The sequence below is a fragment of the Staurois parvus genome, unplaced genomic scaffold (genome assembly GCF_062004578.1).
Source record: "Staurois parvus isolate SC_StPar_1 unplaced genomic scaffold, SC_StPar_1.0 ptg000169l, whole genome shotgun sequence".
Taxonomy (NCBI): Eukaryota; Metazoa; Chordata; class Amphibia; order Anura; family Ranidae; genus Staurois; species Staurois parvus.
The window spans coordinates 1,061,945-1,085,017 of NW_028317965.1; the positions used below are offsets into that span (position 1 = coordinate 1,061,945).

Genomic DNA, 23,073 nt, shown 5'->3' on the forward strand with positions numbered 1-23,073 from the left:
ATGAGTGCTGCTGGTGTTAGGAGCTGCATTTCATTGATGGCATAATGAATTCACAAATGTACTGCTCTATACTGAAAGAGAAGATGCTTTCCTGATCTGAACCCAATCGAATATCTACACTGTTAAAATGTCAGGTTTCTGTGATGTAAAAAATTTAGACAAAAATAATTTCAGAACTTTATCTACCTTTAATGTGACCTATAAACTGTACAACTCAATTGAAAATCAAACTGAAATCTTTTAGGGAGGGGAACGTACACAAACTCAAATATTGCGGTTGCATAAGTGTGCACACCCTCTAATAACTGGAGATGTAGCTGTGTTCAGAATTAAGCAATCACATTCAAATCATGTTAAATAGGAGTCAGTACACATCTGCCATCATCTAAAGTGCCTCTGATTAACCCCAAATAAAGTTCAGCTGTTCTAGTAAAACTTTCCTATCATTTTCTTAGTTGCATCCTACAGCAATAGCCATGGTCTGCAGAGAGCTTCCAAAGCATCAGAGGGATCTCATTGGTAAAAGGTATCAGGAGAATTTCTAAGGCATCAGATATACCATGGAACACAGTGAAGACAGTCATCAAGTGGAGAAAAAATATGGCGCAAGAGTGACATTCCCAAGAACTGGACGTCCCTCCAAACTTGATGAAAAGACGAGAAGAAAACTGGTCTGGGAGGCTGCCAAGAGGCCTACAGCAACATTAAAGGAGCTGCAGGAATATCTGGCAAGTACTGGCTGTGTGGTACATGTGACAACCATCTCCTGTATTCTTCATATGTCTGGGCTATGGGGTAGAGTGGCAAGATGGAAATCTTTTCTTACGAAGAAAAACATACAAGCCTGGCTAAATTTTGCAAACACATCTGAAGTCTCCCAAAAGCAAGCAGGAAAATATGTTATGGTCTGATGAAACCAAGGTTGAACTTTTTGTCCATAATTCTAAAAGATATGTTTGGCGCAAAAACAACACTGCACATCACCAAAAGAACACCATACCCACAGTGAAGCATGGTGGTGGCAGCATCTTGCTTTGGGGCTGTTTTTCTTCAGCTGGAACTGGGGCCTTAGTCAAGGTAGAGGGAATTATGAACAGTTCCAAATACCAGTCAATATTGGCACAAAACCTTCAGGCTTCTGCTACAAAGCTGAACATGAAGGGGAACTTCATCTTTTAGCATGACGACACAAAGCATACATCTAAATCAACAAAGGAATGGCTTCACCAGAAGAAGATTAAAGTTTTGGAATGGCCCAGCCAGAGCCCAGACCTGAATCCTACCGAAAATTTGCGGGGTGATCAGAAGAGGGCTGTGCACAGGAGATACCCTCGCTATCTGACAGATTTGGAGTGTTTTTACAAGGAAGAGTGGCCAAATATTGACAAGCCAAGATGTGCCATGCTGATAGACTCATCCCTAAAATGACCGAGTGCTGGAATCACATCAAAAGGGGCTTCAACAAAGTACTAGATTAAGTATGCTCACACTTATGCAACCATATTAATTTTAGCTTTTTGTATTTCAATAGTTTTTATTAATTTTAACAGAGGAGCAACAAATCATGTAGGGGCTATCAATTGCACATAAAAAAATTAGAAAATACAGTGCTCTAACACCAACAGAGCAAAAGGTGCGCCCACGCAGGGGCCAACAATGGCACTAAAATAACAAAACATTAGTATAACACAGATAGGAACTCAAACTAAAGGCATCTATCCACTGCCACACCAAAAACAAAAGGAAAAAGGAAAGGAAGGAGGAGTACAAAAGAAAAAAGATAACCAAGAGCAGGGGTCCAAGAACGCCAATACCGAACAACATCACATCCCCAGACTAGCCGGGGGGAGCGTGGGAAAGGCATATTGCAACCACGGCTCCCATATTTTCAAGAATTTATGTTGGGAGTCGTTGTAGATACTTGACATCTGTTCATTAAGCATTATAGTGGAGGGACAAGCGGGCTCTTCCAGGCCTCAGCAATTGTTCTAGTGGGCGACAAAAACAAATAGGAAGCCAACTTCTGAATGTTAGCTTTTTATTCTTACTTCCCTCCACCTAAAAGAAAAAATGTGTTTTTCAATTGAGTCGTACAGTTTACAGGTTACATTAACCACTTGGCCTGATCAGGAAGGGGGGGGGAAATCCTCTGGAGGGCATTTTTTGCGTTAAGGTGCTGCGTTACTGGAACTGACAATTGCGTGGTCATACAACGCTGCACTCAAATGATATCATTTTTACTAGTATTGGCAGCAATCAGCGACTTATTGCAGTACTGCGGCGTACATTGTGACACTGGGGGGAACTGACTTGGTGTCACTGACATCCCCAGTGACACCAATACAGTGATTAGTGCTTTAAAAAGAAAAAAAAGCGCACCGACGCTGTACTAATGGCACTGGGCAGGAAGCGATTAACATGAGGGGCAATCAAAGGGTTAACTGTGTGCAGGGAGTTTTACTAGTGGGTGGGGGTTGTGTGTGCTTCACTGTAATCACACTGCTGTGGATGGCTGTGCCCAGAACTGCAAAATCGTGCGTGAGATTTTGCACACCCGTCCAGCCCTGTAGCGGTATTGCTGCTATAGGGCAGCCGGGAAGCGGCTAAAAGGTGGAAAAAGTTCTGAAATGATTTATCTTTGTCTCGTTTTTTTTCACATCACAGAAACCTGACATTTTAACAGGGGTGTGTAGACTTTTTATATCCACAGTATGGGGAAGTCTGAAGAGACAAGTTGCGCATCACTCTCCAAGAACGACCTCATTTAGAGCCTGGATGCTGGATGAAGAATAGAAAAAGATCGATGTTGCAATATGTAGCCAACTTCTTCATTCCATGCCTAGAAGGCTTGGTGCTGTTCTTACAAATCATGGAGCTCATACAAAATAGATGTAGTAGTTTTCGTTGTGGGGTGTATTCATTTTTGCATCAACTAATTTGAGTAAAATTGAAGATTTTGTAATCCAAGTTATATTGTTAACCTTACCTTAATGTAATGAGCTAAACAAATGTTCTATAAAACTCAGTTTTGTAAAAATTTCGGAAATTGTTCTTGTGTTCATTGAGATATGGATTCAAATCTTACTTTTCAAAAGAGGCATACTCATTTATGCTGAGAACTGTACATTTTATAAGGGATGATCCTGCCCGATGTTTAGAACTTTAACCCCCATGCAACAAACGAAAGTAAAAAGGCAGAGCTTGGTTTTTAGATGAGTTTCTGGAGTCTAAGTGTCCAATTATTTTTATGGGAAATCCAATAAAGGATTTAGTACACAGATCTTTCCTTTATGCAATTCTCTATAGAAACGTAAAGAGAAATCACCTGGTTCCAGTGGTACAAAACGCACAGCTGAAAAGCCATAACTGGTCTGTCATAGCTGTGCAGTGATGGTGCAAGAATCTCTAAGCAAAGACCCAGACACAGAAATAAGGTCTGCTGTACTTGGGGGCCCATTCACACCATGCCTGGACACGAATCAAGCAGGAACACGCTATACGTTTCTGTGTAATTCACACCACACACACAATGCACTCTAATTGCGATGTGCAGGGGGTGTCAATAACAAACGCAGGTCACCAGATCGCATGGTACTTTTGTACCATGCAATCTGGTTGCAATGAGTTTCAAAAAGTAGTGCATGCACCATTTTTGGTGCAGTGCGATTATAGCCCATTCAAAATGAATGGGCTGAAATCGCAGCGCACAGAACTGTATGTGAATCACACAGAGGGTTCCCATCAGGGCGGACTAACCATTCGAGCACTCGGGCACCGCCCGAGGGCCCGGGGTCAGTAGGGGGCCCCATGAAATACCCCTGGTACCTTTTTTATAGGCTTTTTTGAGTGTGGGCAAAGACACAGGGGGCCCCATGATCCCCTATTGCACGGGGGCCCCATGAGTTGTCAGTCCGCCCCTGGTTCCTATGCAACTCATTTGCAGGCATGCTGTGAAATGGCCCTGAACAAAAAACAGAAGATGGGAGGAAATTAAGTGTAAATTTTATATCTTTAAGTACAATACAGGACACAGGTTGGATATCCACAGGGCAAGTTATACGTTGGTACTTTCAGGTGACTGGACACTGGCAAAGCTTTGCTGGACATGCTCACTGAGAGTTCCCATATAACCCTACCCCACTCCCTGAGCCTTCAGTTTTGCTGCAAGTAATGCAGAATAACTCAGAAATAAAAAGGAGGGTAGCATGTGTCCTGTGCTTACTCCAAGATATGGAATTTATAGCCAAGTAAAAATTCCTCTCATCATAATCATACAGTACAGGACAGCAGGTCTCTTGGTATCCAAAGGAGCATAGAGGAGAATTAAGTGCAGCAATGCCCAGGCTTTTGCGCACAGCAGAAATGAACATATCTACAACGGCAAACATGATGAATGAAATAACAATCAGTTGTAGAAAAGGCTGGGGAGTGAGATCTTTCTCAGTCTCCAGTAACACTATATGCCAGTCTTCTTCATTTCGATAATGAGGGGGGAGAAGAAGCTTGGTGCTTTTGTGCTCTGCACAGGGACGGCACCAATAAGGCTGTTTGTTGCCCGAGAAAGCCTGACATAGTTGTAGAAAAGCCTGACTTGGTCGAATTGGCCACTTGCTGCATGTCTGGGATACAGGTAGAATCTGATGCAAAAACTGGTGAATAGGGACCTGCTCCAGTGCAAGGGAACCCTCTTCACTAAGCAGTTTGAGTGATCTGCAGGCCTTCGGCAGACAAATGTTTGCGAGCGCTTCTGTCCCAGTTCCCTTTCACCTGGTTTCCACCACTATTTGTAAGGGTATTCCCCTGATAGGCAAACGCATGGAGTAGGCTGGGTGCAGAAATAGAGCAAGTGTATCTGTGAAGGAGTGCACAGCAAGCAGGGTGTCAGCAGCCCTGTGGCAAAAATGCGTCAGCAAGTGTCTGAGTAAGGTTCCATGTACACGAGCCTACTGTGACCGCTGGCCGTGGGAGACCACAAATCACGGCAAAACGCGGTACCGCGATGTTGCATTTTCCTGCAGCCGGCGGTCAAAACTTTCCTATCCTGAACGCAATTCTTCTGCGTTCAGGAGAGGGACGTTTAGCCTCACCTAAATGCAGAAGCTCCTAAACTCTCCTAAAAGCCTATGTGTACATGGACACATAGGCTTTTATGAAGTTGAGTTTAGGAGCTTTGGCAAAAAAAATGCCAAAAGCTCCTAAACTGGAGTTTAGGAGCAGCAGTGTACATAAAGTCCAACTTAAAAAGTGCTCTAGGCACCTGTGGTGTGATGTAACACCTAGCCACCCACCCCAAGTTTAACATTCTATATGTTAATTTCAGAACACAATACTCGGTTTCCTGATAGCTTTAACATGGAAAGCTATTCAGGATACCTATAATAAATGAGGCTACAGTATCAGTCCAGTGTGAACAGGTCTTACTCATCCATGTTGTTAGTCCCACAGTGGGCATAGCCCTGGAAGAGTCTCCGGGGTCTGGGTTCCATAGGGATGGACAATGTTGCTGAACCTGTACAGCCCCTTACGCCCTTCCCTGAGAAACCACTTGTAAGGCTACCCAACCTGAGCTTAAAATAAAGCCAGCACTTTGTTAATTTAAATGCCCGAGGCTAAATTAGCTGTCCTGCAGTCTCAGAGAGGTGTGTTCTAGACACGTTTTATTTGCATTTTACATGCATTCCTATTAAACTAAACTTTTGCAAAAAACTGCAGCAGAGTTGCAGGAAGCATTTTCTAAGCAATACAATAAAATGCAGACGTAGGAATATAGTCCAAGAGCAATCCGACAGCACACACTTCCCACCACTGTCAGTTACCAGCCTTATTTGTCTAGTGTTGGAGGGAGAAGGGACAATAAAGTGGTAAAGTGTAGCTGAATACTTCCAGCAGCTAGGTTCGGACATTTGAGACAGTATATGATGTATATAACAGTACAAATCCAAAACATCCTAGCAGCCTTCTCTAAAAAGATTTCCATAAACACACCACTTACCATAAAATAGGGTCGTTTGCAAGTTCACTGAAGCGCTTGCACACACAAGCTGCTCTACAGAGGTCCTGCTCCAAAAGGTACGAGAAGATCTTCAGCACAACTTCATCTGGCAGTTTTTCCTGAAGGTACTGTTCTGCGGGTGCTGCTGTTGAAGCATCAGAATAAAAATCACTAATGATTTCATACAATAGATGTTTTTAATACAGGGAACAAAAAATTGTCTGATGAATTAAACAAGCAGCTGGCATGAAGGTAACCCAGATTGGAACACAGATTAAATCTAGGTTCACACCTATGCGGTTTCCGCTGCGTTTTGTGGAAACGCACAGCAGTCCATTTAACATGATTTCCTATGGGACAGGTTCACATCCCTGCAATTTCACCCGGTGCGTTTGGAAAGGGTCAGGGACTTTTTTTAAACACGAAAAGTTGCGTTTTTGGTTTTATAGACTTTAATGGAGATGCTGCAGAAAAGCATGTAGTGCTGATCTGCCTATAAACAAGAAAAAATAAAAAATCATCAAAAAACACAGCGAGCCGCAAAACACACTGCAAAAACAGATCAAAAACAAACTGCATAGGTGTGAACCAAGCCTAAAGGTCTACTCAGACGGCAAAGCGTGCGTTGAGAGCAGGTAAACGCATGTGCATCGATATATTACATTGCGGTGTGTTGCAATTTAATATGCACTTTTCTCATCATTTACTGGGACACACAAAGGGGTTATGGCATGGCAGAAAAGCCAATCTTATGCTGGCCTGTGGTTTTCCTTGTGCTTTAAGACACATTGCACTGACATGTATTACCGTGTAGCATTGAAAAAAGTAGGGTTCTTGCTACTTTTCTACTGTTTTTTTTCCTTCAAACCAGTGTATAACTATGCAACACACCAGTGTGAACTGCTCGACAAATACATCACACAGACAGAAGAATTTGAATAGCAGTTTTACCAGGTAGGTCTTGGGATTTCCCAGACATTCTTGCACGCTTCGCTCTATGACCGAAGTTTTCAGTTGTCGAAGTTGAAGCACCCTTTAAGAATGAAATCTTGGTTAGAGAAAGATTTAACAGGTCTCAGAGCTAAAATTTAAATACATTTTAATTGCATGTTTGTCTTTCACCCTCCCAAACATTTAAAAAAAAACATTTTAAAGAGACATCCTCAAAATAATTTAACCTAACCAATAAAAGCAAAATGGTACAGTGGAATAGCCATACTACAAAGACCACGGCATGTTCATTTAAACAGCTACAATTAGCTTAAGTCCAGTCCAACATTTAGTTCGTTTTGGACAGAACAGGGAAAGGTTTCCGCTGTCAGGGTTCTATTGCTACCAGTGTCCAAAAATAAGAGTGGGGATGGATTGAAACTCCTAACAAATTTCTTGTATGGGTGACACATGAACATAAGGAGATGGCATATTTTCGCAAAGGCTGGAGGGGATTGTTGTCAAAAACATGAAAAAGAGAAACAATCTCTCTCTCTCCCCCCTCCAAATCATTGGATTCAGGTGTTCCAATCCCCTCCATGGACACAGGTGTATGCAATCAAGCACTTAGGCATGCAGACTGCTTCTACAAACATCTGTGAAAGAATGGGTCGCTCTCAGGAGCTCAGTGACTCCAAGCGTGGTCCCGTGATAGGTGGCCACCTGTACAATAAGTCCATCCGTGACATTTCCTGGCTACTAAATATTCCACAGTCAACTGTTAGTGGGATTATAACAAAGTGGAAGCAACTGAGAACAACAGCAACTCAGCCACCAAGTGGTAGGCCACATCACATGACAGAGCGGGGTCAGCGCATGCTGAAGCGCACAGAAGTCGCCAACTGTCTGCAGAGTCAATAGCTAAGGACCTGCAAACTTCATGTAGCATTCAGATTAGGAGAACAACAGTGCATAGAGAGCTTCATGAAATGGGTTTCCATGGCCGAGCAGCTGCATCCAAGCCTTACATCACCAAGTGCAATACAAAGAGTCGGATGCAGTGGTGTAAAGCACACCGTCACTGGACTCTAGAGCAGGGGAGACGTGTTCTCTGGAGTGACAAATCATGCTTCTCTGTCTGGCAATCCCAACATTGTGGGAACGGTTTGGGGATGGCCCCTTCCTGTTCCAACATGACTGCACATCAGTGCAAAAAGCAAGGTCCATAAAGACATGGATGAGCGAGTTTAGAGTGGAGGAACTTGACTGGCCTGTACAGAGTCCTGACCTCAACCCCATAGTACACCTTTGGGATGAATTAAGAGCGGAGACTGCAAGCCAGACCTTCTTGTCCGACATCAGTGCCTGACCTGACAAATGTGCTTCTGGAAGAATGGTCAAACCTTCCCATAGACACCCTCCTAAACCTTGTGGACGGCCTTCCCAGAAGAGTCGAAGCTGTTGTAGTTGTAAAGGGCGGGGCCAACTCAATATTGAACCCTACGGACTAAGACTGGGATGCCATTAAAGTTCATGTGTGTGTAAAGGCAGGCAGCCCAATACTTTTGGAAAATAGTGTATGTAGAGACAGCTTTTTAAAAAAGCGTTGTCACATATTGAGCCTGACGTGAAGAGGAAGGCCTCTCCTACAGCTCAGGTTCAGGATCCACCGATACTGGAATAGTGGCCGCAAGAGCACGGTGGGGTATGAGTGCCTGTAGTGAGTCCAGTAGTCTGTGCTGGTGGTAGCCAACACTACACTGGTTGGAAACCAGGAGACAGAAGCAGCTGACAGTAGAACACACATACACACGCATATACTTTTTTTTTTTTTTTTTACACGCACACAAAAAATTAACTAGTTCAGCATTGTACTCCTTGCAGACCAGAATTCGTCCTTGTTGCTCTGCTCACACACAGCCATTAAGGACCAGTATTCCTCACATGAACAGACACACTATGAGTGAAACCTGGCAGACACCCCTGGCAGACACCCCTGGCAGCCTGCACATGTGAGAAATCCCACACATGCACACAGGAACATCTGCCAGGTCCCACACAATGGCAGAGACCTGCTGCTTCCTGCACATGCATGGGATTTTGCACATACGCAGTCACTTAGTTGGTGCTTGCAAGGTCCTAAAGGCCCACTATGTGTGCAAGATATGTGCAAATATGCTAGATATGTCACCCTTGCCTAGGATGTTAGAAGTGAAAATAAAAAAATAAACTGTTAATTTAAAAAAAAGGAGTAGTTATTCTTCAAAATGTTTGCCCTGTTCATTGGTGAAGGTCTGCGTTAAGTAGGTGGCAGATCCAAACTGAAGTTGTTGCCCAGGAAGAGGAGGGAGGAGGAAAAATAAGAGGAATTCCAGTACGGCAAAAAGTGTCCCTGCAGAGAGCTCTGCTATTTCTTTGCCAGTTCCTTGACATTTACAGCGGTTGCAACAATGTATCTATTTGTTTCCGAATAAAAACATCTGTATCCTAAATGGATACAAATAGATAGATACATTGTTGCAACCGCTATAAATGTCAAAGAACTGTCAAATAAATAGCAGAGCTCTCTGCAGGGACACTTTTTGCCAGCTGTAGACTGGATGAAAATCGGCCGATTTTTTTTTACCATTGCTGGTAACGTCGGCCGCTTGAACGACCGATTTTTCGTTTTTTAAAAGAAAAATCGGCCGTTTTTCTCCCCGTCTATGGCCTGCATAACAAGCCAGGACAGTACAAATACCCCCAAATGACCCCTTTTTTGGACAGTAGACATTCCAAGGTATTCAGTAAGATACATGGTGAGTTTTTTCAACCTGTAATTTTTTTCCACACAATTCTTTGGAAAATGAAGTAAATAACATTTGGGGGTTTTTTTTCCACACAATTGTTATATTAACAGTTTATTCCTCTCACACAGCATATGTGTATTTGCAGCTTAACCCCAAAACACATTCTGCTGCTCCTCCTGAGTATGGGGATAACACATGTGTAAGACTTCCAAACATCCAAATAGTACCTACAGGAGGCATAAATGACATCTCATATCCTGACTACCTATCACATTTTTTAAGGCCCTGGAGCACCAGGACAATGGAATTACCCACAAATGACCCCATTTTGGAAGGAAAACAACCCAAATGTATATTCTATGAGGCATAATGAGTCTTTTGAATGTCTTTTTTTTTCTCGACAAGTTTTCAGAAAATGTGGAAAGAAAATGGAAATGTATTATTTTTTCTTTTTTACACAAAGTTGTCTATTTATAAGATATCTCTAACACATCGTATGTACATAGCAAAAATTACACCCCAAAATACATTCTGCTGCTATCTTCTGGGAGTGCTGTGCTGCTTGTAATCGCCACTGTGCTACTGATGCCTGCTTCTCCTCAGATCTCCTGAACCTCTTGTTTGGACTCTCTCCTCAGAATCTGTTGCTGACCCACTGCTTTCAAGTGGCTTATACTCAGAATCTGAGGCCGACAAAGAGTTCCCCACTACTCCTGTCCGTCATACTCAGTATCTGGAAAGTCTCCTCGCTGGTGTATAATTTTTAGACACGTTTATGCTGCACTGCTGATGTTGATTTTGATGTTCACTAGTACAGCTGTGGATTTCACACTGATACTCTGACAGGTATTGCTCACTGTTACAGGTGTGGATTTTACTCTGGTAGACCGTGACAGATGTTATTCACTGGTACTGATGTGGATTTTACACTAGTACTATGTGACAGATATTGAGCACTGGTAAACTGACAGATGTGGATTTGACACTGGTAGGCCGTGACAATTGTTGATCACTGATACAGAAGTAGATGAGCACTGGTACACTGACAGATGTGGATCACTGGTACAAATTCAAATTTTACGCCGGTACACTGACAGATGTGGATCACTGGTACAGATGTGGAATTTACACTGGTACGCTGTGACAGATGTGGATCACGGGCACAGATGTGGACTTTACGCTGGTTATGCTGTGACAAATTTAGATCACAGGTACAGATGTGGAATTTAAACTGGTACTGTGTGACAGATGTGGATCACTGGTGCACTGACAGCTGTGTGGGGGACACTATGGGGTGATGTGTGTGTGTTTTACACAGATCTGCTCTGCTTCTCCTCACTAGCAGGTTCTCTGTGAGAAGAGGCAGAGCCGGCCAACAGACTGGTGGCTTTGTTGACCTCCTATGATGGCTGCGATTGGACACAGCCATCATGTGATCAGAAGTTCTAATCAGAGAGCCCTTCTGCCAAGCGGCATTGCGCTGTGTCCAGGGGACGCAGGGACACCGAGAGCGCACAGCTGTGTGGCCACATTCTGAGGGACATTCAGGAACGTTCACTCAGAATGGTGAAGATACCACCTGGCTGTTTATGTACAGTGGCGGTTAAATAATTTTGATGCGCACACAAACAATATAATACCCACATTTTTTGTACAATAGAATATATGATGTTACACCAAGTAAATAGATACCAAACATGTCATGCATTAAAATTGCGCACGGTTATGGAATGGTGCCAAACTAGAGTATTTAAAAATCTCCATATGTGACGCTTTATAAACCTTTACAGGTTACCAGTTTAGCTTTACAGAGGTCAGGTGCTAGAATTATTGCTCTCGCTCAGACGTTCGCAGCAATACATGTGTGGTGTGATCACTGTTTATACCCTGTTCCAAATTATTATGCAAATTACATTTTTCTCATTTACCTAAATAATTGATGTAAATAACAGTCAGCATAATTCTCATGATATCAACTATTAAGAGTACAATTCACATTTTATTGAACAAACCTCCTAATAACAGTATTTTTTTTTTTTTAAACATAAAACACTTACAATACACTGTTCCAAATTATTCCGCACAGTAAGTTTCAAAACACTTTATAGGTTGTAAAGAACTGAAAATTGTCATTTGTTGTGTTTGCAGCATATTTACTGAAATCAAAAGCTATTTCAATCAAACTTTTAACAACATTTTACCTTTTTAAACATTTTAACATAGGACCCCTTATTTGATAGCAGCTTCACAAGTCTTGCATCCATTGAACTTTTGAGGTTTTGGACAGTTTCTGCATGAATTTGTTTGCAAGCTGTCAGAATAGCCTCCCAGAGCTGCTGTTTGGATGTAAACTGCCTCCCACCCTCATAGATCTTTTGCTTGAGGATGCTCCAAAGGTTCTCAATAGGATTGAGGTCAGGGGAGGATGGAGGCCACACCATGACTTTCTCTCCTTTTATCCCCATAGCAGCCATTGATGCAGAGGTATTCTTTGCAGCATGAGATGGTGCATTGTCATGCATGAAGATGATTTTATTACTGAAAGCATAATTCTTCCTTCTGTACCAGGGAAGAAAGTGGTCAGTCGTAAACTCCATATACTTTGCAGAGGTTATCTTTACACCTTCGGGGACGCTAAAGGGGCCGACCAGCTCTGTTCCCATGATTCCGACCCAAAACATGACTCCACCACCGCCTTGCTGACGTTGCAGCCTTGTTGGAACAGGGTGGCTGTCCACCAACCATCCACTACTCCATCCATCTGGACCATCCAGGGTTGCGCAGCACTCATCAGTGAACAGGACTGTTTTGAAAATTAGTCTTCATGTATTTTTTTGCCCAATGCAGCCGTTTCTGCTTGTGAGCATTGGTTAGTGGTGGCGGAATAGAAGGTTTATGCACAGTTGCAAGACTCTGGAGGACTCTACACCTTGATGTCCGTGGGACTCTAGAGGCACCAGCAGCTTCAAATATCTGTTTGCTGCTATGTAATGGTATTTTAGCAGCTGCTCTCTTGAGCCGATGCATGGATCTGGCATAAATCTTCCTCAATGTGCCTTTATCTGCACCAACCCGTCTGTGCTCTGAATCAGCCAAAAATCTCTTAATAGTGCGATGATCACACTTAAGTTTTCGTGAAATATCTAATGTTTTCATACCTCGTCCAAGGCATTGAACTACTTCACTCTTTTCAGCAGCAGAGAGATCCTTTTTCTTTCCCATATTGCTTGAAAATAGTGCTCTGCTTAATAATGTGGAACATCCTCCTTTAGTAGTTTTTCCTTAAATTGGGCTCACCTGCCAATCTAATTATCACAGGTGTCAGAGATTGTTTTCAGTGATCAAAATAGACCTGACACACAATGCCATCCATGAGTTACACTGAAAAACAAAATATTTAAATCTTTGTGACACTTAAATAGAATTTGCATAATAATTTGGAACACGGTGTATGTATGTGTATGAGACCAATGCGTGCGATTGCCTTTGCACGTGAGCAAGGGGGGATGGGGGTACTTTAAATTTTTTTTATTATTTTTGTGCACTGGTATACTATGACAGATGTTTTGTGCACTGTACACTGACAGATGTTTGTGGGACACTGACAGATGTTGATATTTGGGCTATGGACAGGGACAAATGGTGCTTGGTGCACTGGTGTGGGATGGATGCAGATCTGTGTAATGGATGAATCTGCAGCTTCCCCCACTCCCCCCTCCCCCCACTGAGCTCTGAAGGAGCTCAGGCAAGAAATCAACTACAGAGACGTGTCTCTGTTGACATTCTGAGATGGCTGTAATTGGACACAGCTATCACGTGATCAGCAAGGCCAACCAGAGAGCCCATATACCGATCCAAGATGGATTGTGACCGAGGGACACAACTATCACAGAATTGTGCTGCTACACAGCCTTGGGGCCACACGCAGGCACGTGGTCTGAGGAACGTACAGGAACGTCCACTCAGAACGAGGAAGTTCCCACCTGGTCGTTTATGTACACTGGCCAGGCGGGAGGTGGCTAAACACAAGTTACACCCAGCAGGTATAGTAGCTTTTAACAGATATTAGAATGTAAATAGATCATTTTCATAACAGAAGAAATTACAGCGGGTAAAATAAGTAATGAACACATCCCCATTTTTCTCAAATACACTTCTAAAAAGGTAATATTGACGTGAAATTTTCACCACATGTCTAACAACCCATGCAATCCATACAAAGAAACCAAAACAAGTTCAGAAATCAAGTTATGTGTAATAAAATTGAATGACATAGGGAAAAAGTATTGAACACATGAAGAAAGGGAGGTGCAAAAAAGGCATGAAAGCCAAGACACCAGCTGAAATCCATCAGTAATTAGAAAGTAATCCGGCCCCTTGTCAGTGCAAATTAGTATCAGCTGGTTCAGTCTCAACTGATGGCCTATAAAAAGGAGTCTCATTACCAAGGTGTCACACAAGAAAAATCTCATGATGAGTAAAAGCAAAGAGCTCTCTCAAAACCTTCACAATCTTATTGTTGCAAAACATACTGATAGTATTGGTTACAGAAGGATTTCTAAACTTCTGAATGTTTGAGTGAGCACTGTTGGGGCCATAACCTGGAAGTGGAAAGAACATCATTTCACCATAAACTGGCCACGACCAGGTGCTCCTCACAAGATTTCTGACAGAGAAGTGAAAAGAATCAGAAAAGTTGTCCAAGAGCCAAGGACCACTTGTGGAGAGCTTCAGAAAGACCTGGAATTAGCAGGTACAATTGTTTCAAAGAAAACAATAAGTAATGCTCTGAACCGCCATGGCCTGTATGCACGCTCAATCAGGAAGAAAGGTTAGCCGCAAACCGGATGGTGATGAAATATCAAAATAGTTTATTGAATCTATAAGACATAAAAGGCACCAGGACAAGTACAGAACTGTTGACGCGTTTCACTCAATCACGTGTTTATTCATAACTGTATGCACGCTCAACAAGCAAGACTCCATCGCTGAAGAAAAAGCATGTTGAAGTTTATTTAAACTTTGCTGCACAACATTTAGACAAGGCTGTGAAATACTGGGAGAATATAGTCTGGTCAGGAGACGAAAATGGAACTCTTTGGATGCCATAGAACACACCATTTTTGAAGGTCAAATGGCACTGACCATCACCCCAAAACCACCATACCAACAGTGAAGCATGGAGGTGGGAACATCATGATGTGGGGCTGTTTTTCAGAAGATGGTACTGGAAAACTTCATATCATTGAAGGAAGGATGAATGAAAAACTGTACAAAGACATTCTTGATAAAAATCTGCTGCCTTCCACCAGAATGATGAAGATGAAACGAGGGTGGACATTTCAGCAAGACAATGATCCCAAACACAAAGCCAATTGGCTTCAAAGAAAGAAAACATAGCTGCTGGAATGGCCCAGTCAATCACCTGACTTGAATCCAACAGAAAATCTATGGAAAGAACTAAAGATTAGAGAACATAAAAGATGCCCATGGGACCTTCAAGATATGAAGGCTGTGTGAAAGAATGGGCCAAAATCACAACTGGGCAATGCATATGACTAGTTTTTCCATATAGGAGGCATCTTGAAAATGTCATTGTAACAGCGTATACCCAGAGACTGATGCAGTCCTCCATTTTGTTAAGAATCTCCATTTTCTTCCCTCATACTTTCCCCCTTCCCTCTCAGAGTCACAGCGACATTTGGCAAGTGTGTATGTTTGTTAGGAGTGTCACAGGAGGCCAGGGCCCAGCAGGGGGCTAGGAGCTATAAAGTCCCCAAGGGAGCTGGGGTCTAGCTGGCGGAAGAACCTGTAAAAAGTAACACCTCGTATAAGAGAAGGCAAGCTTTCCCTGGAGTTCAAGACATTCCAAGGATCAGCTAACACTTTAAAAATCCATTTTTCCCCTATGTCTCATATCTTGGAATAAGAGAGACTTACATAAAAACCAGACATATCGTCAGATTGGCTAAGAGAAGATGAACAATTTGATAGGTCCCTCGCCTTGTCTCGAATACATAGGAAAGCAGAAAAGTAGATCTCGTGAACCGTTCAGTGTATAATTTCAGAATTCATATCTAATCAATCCTCAAACGTGTCTGCATAATAATCTACCCGTGGATGGAGTGTCACTGGTGCATATGAAGAGTTATGAGCCAAAATATGAGTTAGGAAAGATTTTGGCTTTAGTTTAGGTCCACGCCCAGACCTCAACGCCCTAAACGGGGTATTGGTCCTTGACTTCAGAGATACCCCCTGCTGGGGAACTACAAATTGGGCTGTCAGGCCTAAGAGAAAGAAGTTGAAGATGTCTCCCATTTTAACATCAGTACCACCTGGGGAGACCCGTGCCCTTTCGCTCTGAAACTTGGATCTGCTAACCCAGGACTTTGGCAAGTACCTTAAGCCTTTCACCTCTCTCTGATATCTCTTTGCTGTGCTGTTGGTCTCTGTATATTTATATATACCGTATTTTTCACTCCATAAGACTCACTTTTTTCCCCCCCAAAAAAAGGGGGAAAATGTCAATGCGTCTTATGGAGCGAATGTAAAGCGGCCAGTCCGGTATTTCTGCCGCCACCATGTCAGAATATCGAGTCGGCCGCTCAGCTCTTCTCTCCTGCAGGACCTTACCTGTTCCTCGCTCCAGCGCTGCAGTCTTCCCGAGGCGGCGGTGCCCAGTGCGCATGCACGAGAAGCGCTGCACTTTGTGAATGGTCCAGTGTCTTCTGGGACACATGACAGATCCCAGAAGGCTCCGGGCCATTCACAAAGCGCAGCGCTTCTCGCGCATGCACAGTGGGCACCCGGCTGTCACAGAAGCCGCCGCGGGAAGAAGAACGAAGGACAACTCCGCGTAAGTGGGAGCGGGTACCTGTCAAATTCAGGTACCCGTTCCCCCTCCCTCCCCAAAGGTCCGCAGTCTCTGGCCATCCCCTGCACCGTGTCCGCAGTCTCTGGCCATCCCCTGCACCGTGTCCGCAGTCTCTGGCCATCCCCTGCACCGTGTCCGCAGTCTCTGGCCATCCCCTGCACCGTGTCCGCAGTCTCTGGCCATCCCCTGTACTGTGTCCGCAGTCTCTGGCCATCTCCTGTACTGTGTCCGCAGTCTTTGGTTATCCCCTGTACTGTGTCTGCAGTCCATTGGTTCAGAATATTTTTTTTCTGGTTTTTCTCCTCTAAAACCTAGGCGCGTCTTATGGAGCGAAAAATACGGTATATATCTTACTTGCATCTTTTTCTGTAAAGATTTTTATTGCACCCGTTTGATCTATTAGTAATAAATCTTTCTTTCTGAAAGTGTTAACTGTTTCTATATCTCTGTATTGCAATTTATGAATTCCTGCCTCTAAAGAGAACGCTACTGTGTTTGTTTAACCCTCTGTATAACCGTGTTATACAGACGATTACCTCAACCATTATAGTGTTATAACTGATATCGCCAAGTTTCCTCTTTCTCTGTACAAAAAGGAGGTGATGGCAGTGTGAAGGGTTAATTGCGTAATTAACCTGACCGAGTAACAATCGCTCAGGCTGCCGGTACATCGATTGTGGTCCAATTAGCTGGAAAATAGTTTTGCAGGGTGCAGCTGGGTGTGGCATTGTTACGCACGTGACATCGCGGTTTTAGATTGGCTAGTCCTTCGGTCACGAGTTTGGTGAGAGGGGCTGGGGTCTGACACCGCGGTCGTCACATATTGGACATCGCGATCGTGGGATCGCCCCATGTTGGTGACAGCGATCCCGCGTTCGTGACAGTCATTATCAGCAAAGAATTTTGGACAAAGTATTAAACAAATTTCAGTTCGTGTGTTCACTGCTTTTTCCCCGTGTCATCTAATTTTATTACACAACTTTGAACTTCTGAACTTATTTGTTTTGGTTTCTGTATGGATTGCATGGGTTGTTACCGACATGTGGAGAAAAGTTCATGTCAATAGCACCTTTAAAAATGTATTTACCTAGTAAAACGATGACGTGTTCAATACTTATTTTACCTGATGTAATGGTCTGTTCTATTTCATTTGCTACTGTCAGTAGACCCTTGTACTTCCCAATTCCTGTCCCTCTATCTCACTCACCCTTTATCTACATCATGCTTGCGGTTTTACGCTCTCCCATATTCTGCCTCAATGATTTTCACACACTCACTGCCAGTCTGATAGCCTTAAAGAGACATGAGAAATTAAGAAAAAAAATTAAAATAAAGCATCCATACTTGCATGGGGGGAGCAGAACGGCTGGCTCAGGCTCTCCACAGCATGCAGACACAGCTGCCCCTCAGGCAGCTGGGTGGATCCAAACATTAAATATGGGATCCCTCCAGAGCCTCGACCGGCTAAGTGCGTCAGCTGACAGTGGACTTTAGCTTGCGGTTGTCTGCATACAGGTTACAGGAGTGCAAAACAAAATGCACTCCCATGACCCAGAGAAGTAGCGCCAAAAGAGCTTTGGTCCTACTTCTCCTTTAAACACTTACACTAATTTTTTGAAAATTCTGGAAACTTATGTGCATTCTATCATGGAATACATACAAGCATTTTACAGCAAGTGAAGCTTTGGCAACACCAGGGGCATGATGCAATGACAACATGTGCCACAGCTGGTTTTAGCAATCAAATGATATGGGGACACTGCTGTAAGGGAAAGCAAACTGGCACAAAGTTGAAAACCTATCACATTATGGATAGGAAGAATGCTTAAAACATGGAATATTACAAAAAACTCCCACAAAACACTTACAGCAATCGCAAATGTTCATTTTATGATCACATACATGCTTTAAAAAACATCCAGTGATCAAATGTAAAACACTTTTTTAAAATTAATATCTTATAACACATATAGTGGGCCATTTATGAAAAGATGCATTTGTTATTTCTGCAATCCCCTTAAAATAATCCTAAATAAGAACCATTATTTACATATACTATGCCTCAAACATCAATGCAATACCCAGAGTCTGGTCCATCAGGCCATTTCATGCGGCCCTTGCACCTCTCTCCTGCAGCACCCCTCTCATCTCCGCCCCCACTTTGCCTTCGTAGTCGGCAGCAAAGAGGAGGAGAGAATTCCTATGCCAGATACTGTGCTTCTCTGTGCAGCCATGGAGAAGCTCATTTCTGCCCCCCCTTCTCAGAAGTCGGCAGTACAGAGGAAACCAGAACTGCTACTACAGATTCTGTGCCTCTCTGTGCAGTCACAGCACCCTTGCAGCCATCATCCCTTTGATGCGGTGTAGTTGTCTTGTCCCCTTAGCAAAAAAACACCCCCCAAGCAGAATGATTCCACCACCATGTTTGACAGTTGGGATGGTGTTCTTGGGGTCATAAGCAACACAGCGAGTTGAGTTGATGCCAAAGAGCTCGATTTTGGTCTCATCTGACCACAACACTTTCCACCAGTCCTCCTCTGCATCAATCAGATGTTCAGTGGCAAACTTCAGACGGGCCTGGACATGTGCTTTCTTGAGCAGAGGGACCTTGCAGGCACTGCAGGATCTCAATCCTTGTTGGCGTAGTGTTACCAATTGTTTTCTTGGTGACTGAGGTCCCAGCTGCCTGGAGATCATTGAAAAGATCCTCACGTGTAGTTCTGGGATGATTCCTCACTGTTCTCATGATCACTGACACTCCACGAGGTGAGATCTTGCATGGTGCACCAGACCTAGGGAGACTGACAGTTGTTTTGTGTTTCTTCAATTTGTGAATGATGGCATTAACTGTTGTCACCCTCTCACCAAGCTGTTTGGCGATAGTTTGGTAGCCCAGTCCTGCCTTGTGTAGGTCTACAATCTTGTCCCTGACATCCTTGGACACCTCTTTGGTCTTTGCCATGGAGAGTTTTTAATCTGATCGTTTGATTGCTCCTGTGGACAGGTGTCTTTTATCCAGGTAACAAAATGAGATTAGCAGCACTGCCTTTAAGAGACTGCTTCTAATCTCAGCTTGTTACTTGTATGAAAGACACCTGGTAGCCAGAAATCCTGCTGAATGATAGGGGATCAAATACTTATTTCCCTCATGAATATGCAAATCAGTGCAGAATTTGTTAGACATGCATTTCTTGTGAAATTTTTGTTGCTATTCTGTCTCAGTGTTACAATACACCTACCATTCGATTTTTAAACTGATCATTTCTTTGTGAGTGGGTAAACATTCAAAATCAGCAGGGGATCAAATACTTATTTCCTTCACTGTATGAGTGACAGGCCATCTTTGTAGGGTAGAGGGGGGCAGTGTGTACAAGGAGAGGGCCGGAGATCAGCAGTGTGTGTGTGTATATATATATATATATATATATATATATATATATATATATATATATATATATATATTTATTGAGGTAGCAGTGTATACAGAGAGGCTCCCTCACTGGCTGTCACTATGTGTCAGTGACAGTTTTTAAATTCAATTGCCGGCTTTTTTTTTTCCTTCACTATAGCTCAATGAGCTGTCACTTTCCCCAGAGCTATAGGAAACTTTGTTTCTTTTAGCTTGGGGAAAGAAACAGAAAGGAAACTGTGTTTCTCTTAGCTGGGGGGAAATTGACAGCTCATTCTGTGAGCTATAGTGAAGAAAAAAAAAAAAGCCGGTAATTACATTTAAAAACCGGCACTGACATATAGTGACAGGCAGTCATATACACTGCTCCTGTCCTGCCTTTCTCTGCCGCCCCTTCAAATCTGAAGTACACACAGTCCCCTGTATCGGCTAAATGCTATCCCTATTTAGAATCTCATGATGCACGACACCTCGTTGCACTGGTGCCTAGATTTGTATTTTGTACCCAATGTAAAGATGTATACTCCCAAATGTTTGAAGTTTATCTAAGTTTCTGTAGTTTGGTTATTTAAAGCTCTATTAAGAAAAATGTATGGAAACAGAAAACAGCTGATAAAGGTTTAGTTTATCTTTATATAATATATGCATGTGATTTCCAGCATCCCCAGTACATGAGGAAACATTGTCCAGGTTTTGAGAGACTTCATTTTAATGTCATACCTGTAAAATGTCTTAAAAACTTCTATCTAGGCGCATTTAAAAGCTGCACATGAGACGTGCGCACGCTTTCCTTTTCACCTCTGTTACTCCAAGCCCCGGTGGGCGGGGCGAAACATGTCGTACAACATGCGCCTACCTCAGATTTTCAGACAGACTTGGGAGATGCCACACCCAGTGGACAGGTATGACATTAAAAAGAATTTTCTCTTTAAAAACCTGAACAGTGTTATTTTTTTTTTAATGTATTTTGGAGGCTGGAATGCATGAGCAAGTTTATTGTTACATAGTTAGTCTGGCTGAAAAAAGACAAAAGTCCATCCAGTCCATTAAAAAAAAAAAAAAAAAAGTTATAATCCCACACCTACAGTTGATCCAGAGGAAGGCAAAAAACCCAGCAAAAAGTATGATCCAATTTGCTCCCGCAAGGGAAAAAATTCTGTCCTGATCCCCCGAGAGGCAATCAGATATTCCCTGGATCATCTTTACCTATAAATGTTATATCCAGTTATATTCTGTGTATCCAAGAAAGAATCTACGCCTTTCTTACAGCAATCCACTGAGCTGGCCAGAACCAACTCTTGAGGAAGTCTATTCCACATTTTCACAGCTCTTACTGTGAAGAAACCTTTCCGTGTTTGGAAATTAAATTTCTTTTCCTCCAGACATAAAGAATACCCCCTTGTCCTCTGTGATGACCTCAGGGTGAATAACTCTACACCGAGTTCACTATATAAACCATTGATGTATTATACATGTTGATCATATCCCCCCTTATGTATTATACATGGAGATCATATCCCCCCTTATGTATTATACATGGAGATCATATCCCCCCTTATGTATTATACATGGAGATCATATCCCCCCTTATGTATTATACATGGTGATCATATCCCCCCTTAAGTATTATACATGGTGATCATATCCCCCCTTATGTATTATACATGGTGATCATATCCCCCTTATGTATTATACATGGAGATCATATCCCCCCTTATGTATTATACATGGAGATCATATCCCCCCTTATGTATTATACATGGAGATCATATCCCCCTTATGTATTATACATGGAGACCATATCCCCCCTTATGTATTATACATGGAGACCATATCCCCCCTTATGTATTATACATGGAGATCATATCCCCCCTTATGCATCATACATGGAGATCATATCCCCCCCTTAATCTCCTCTTCTCGTGAGATAATAAATTCAGTTTCTCTAATTTTTCCTCATAGCTGAGCTCCTCCATGCCTCTTATCAGTTTGGTTGCCCTTCTCTGCACTTTCTCCAGTTCCCCAATTTTCTTTTTGTGAATTGGTGCCCAAAACTGAACTGCATATTCCAGATGAGGTCTTACTAATGATTTGTACCGGGTAATATGATCTCTCTCTCTCTGGAGTCTATACCTCTTTTAAATACAAGAGAGGATTTTGCTCGCTTTAGAAACAGCAGCTTGGCATTGCATGTAATTATTAAGCTTGTGATCTACCAGAACCCCCAGATCCTTCTCCACCATTGATCCCCCCAGTTGTACCCCCCCAGTATGTATGATGCATGCATATTCTTAGTCCCTAAGTGCAGAACCTTACATTTATCAACATTAAACCTCATTTGCCAAATAGTTGCCCAATTAAACAGAGCATTGAGGTCGGCTTGTAAATTGGAGACATCCTGTAAGGACGTTATTCCACTGCACAGCTTGGAGTCATCTGCAAAGACTGAAATGGGATTTATAATCCCAGAACCTATATTGTTTATAAATATATTAAAAAGGGTCCCAACACTGAACCTTGGGCTACACCACTGACAACCCTAGACCATTCAGAGAATGAATCATTAACCACTACTCTCTGAATACGATCTTTTAGCCAGTTTTCTACCCATTTACATACAGAGTTTTCCAAGCCTGTAGACTTTACCTTACACATTAGCAGTGTGCAGGGAACTGTGTCAAATACTTTAGTATAATCCAAGTATACCGTGTCCACCGTCACCCCTCTGTCCAAGTATATCACATCTATTGTGAAGGCGAATTAACTTTTTAAAGCATAGCAAACTGTCCTTTGAAGGTTTCCACAAAAACATGCTCATTGACCATGTGTGTGCTATTTTCACAGCCTTGTATAATGTATACTTATTACATGTTGATCCTACTGTTCCCATGAATAAGTCCTCATTTCCTCTGCAGGGCATACAACAGGGCTTTATATCCTCTTTGGACACTTCCCCTCATAGTACACACATGCTGTAATTGTTCCTGAACAGAGTGTTGTCGGAGCACAGGCAGAAATACAGCTCACGCTGATGCAACCTAAGAGGATATAAATACTAATACAGCTCCTTCCCTCCTAC

General features: G+C 42.7%; 1 protein-coding gene across 2 annotated transcripts in view; it reads right to left on the reverse strand.

The window, feature by feature from the left end:
- FBXO11 (F-box protein 11) overlaps nt 1-23,073 on the reverse strand; it is a 140,842-nt gene that overhangs the window by 58,376 nt on the left and 59,393 nt on the right. Inside the window, exons 3-4 of one of the 2 annotated variants that reach the window (XM_089676435.1) lie at nt 6,944-7,025; nt 5,993-6,134 (exon numbers count right to left, since the gene is read on the reverse strand). In XM_089676435.1, coding sequence (XP_089532561.1) covers nt 5,993-6,134; nt 6,944-7,025 — 224 coding nt within the window. Of the gene's footprint in view, nt 1-5,992; nt 6,138-6,943; nt 7,026-23,073 lie in introns of both variants that reach the window. The other variant, XM_089676434.1, reaches the window with a different exon arrangement.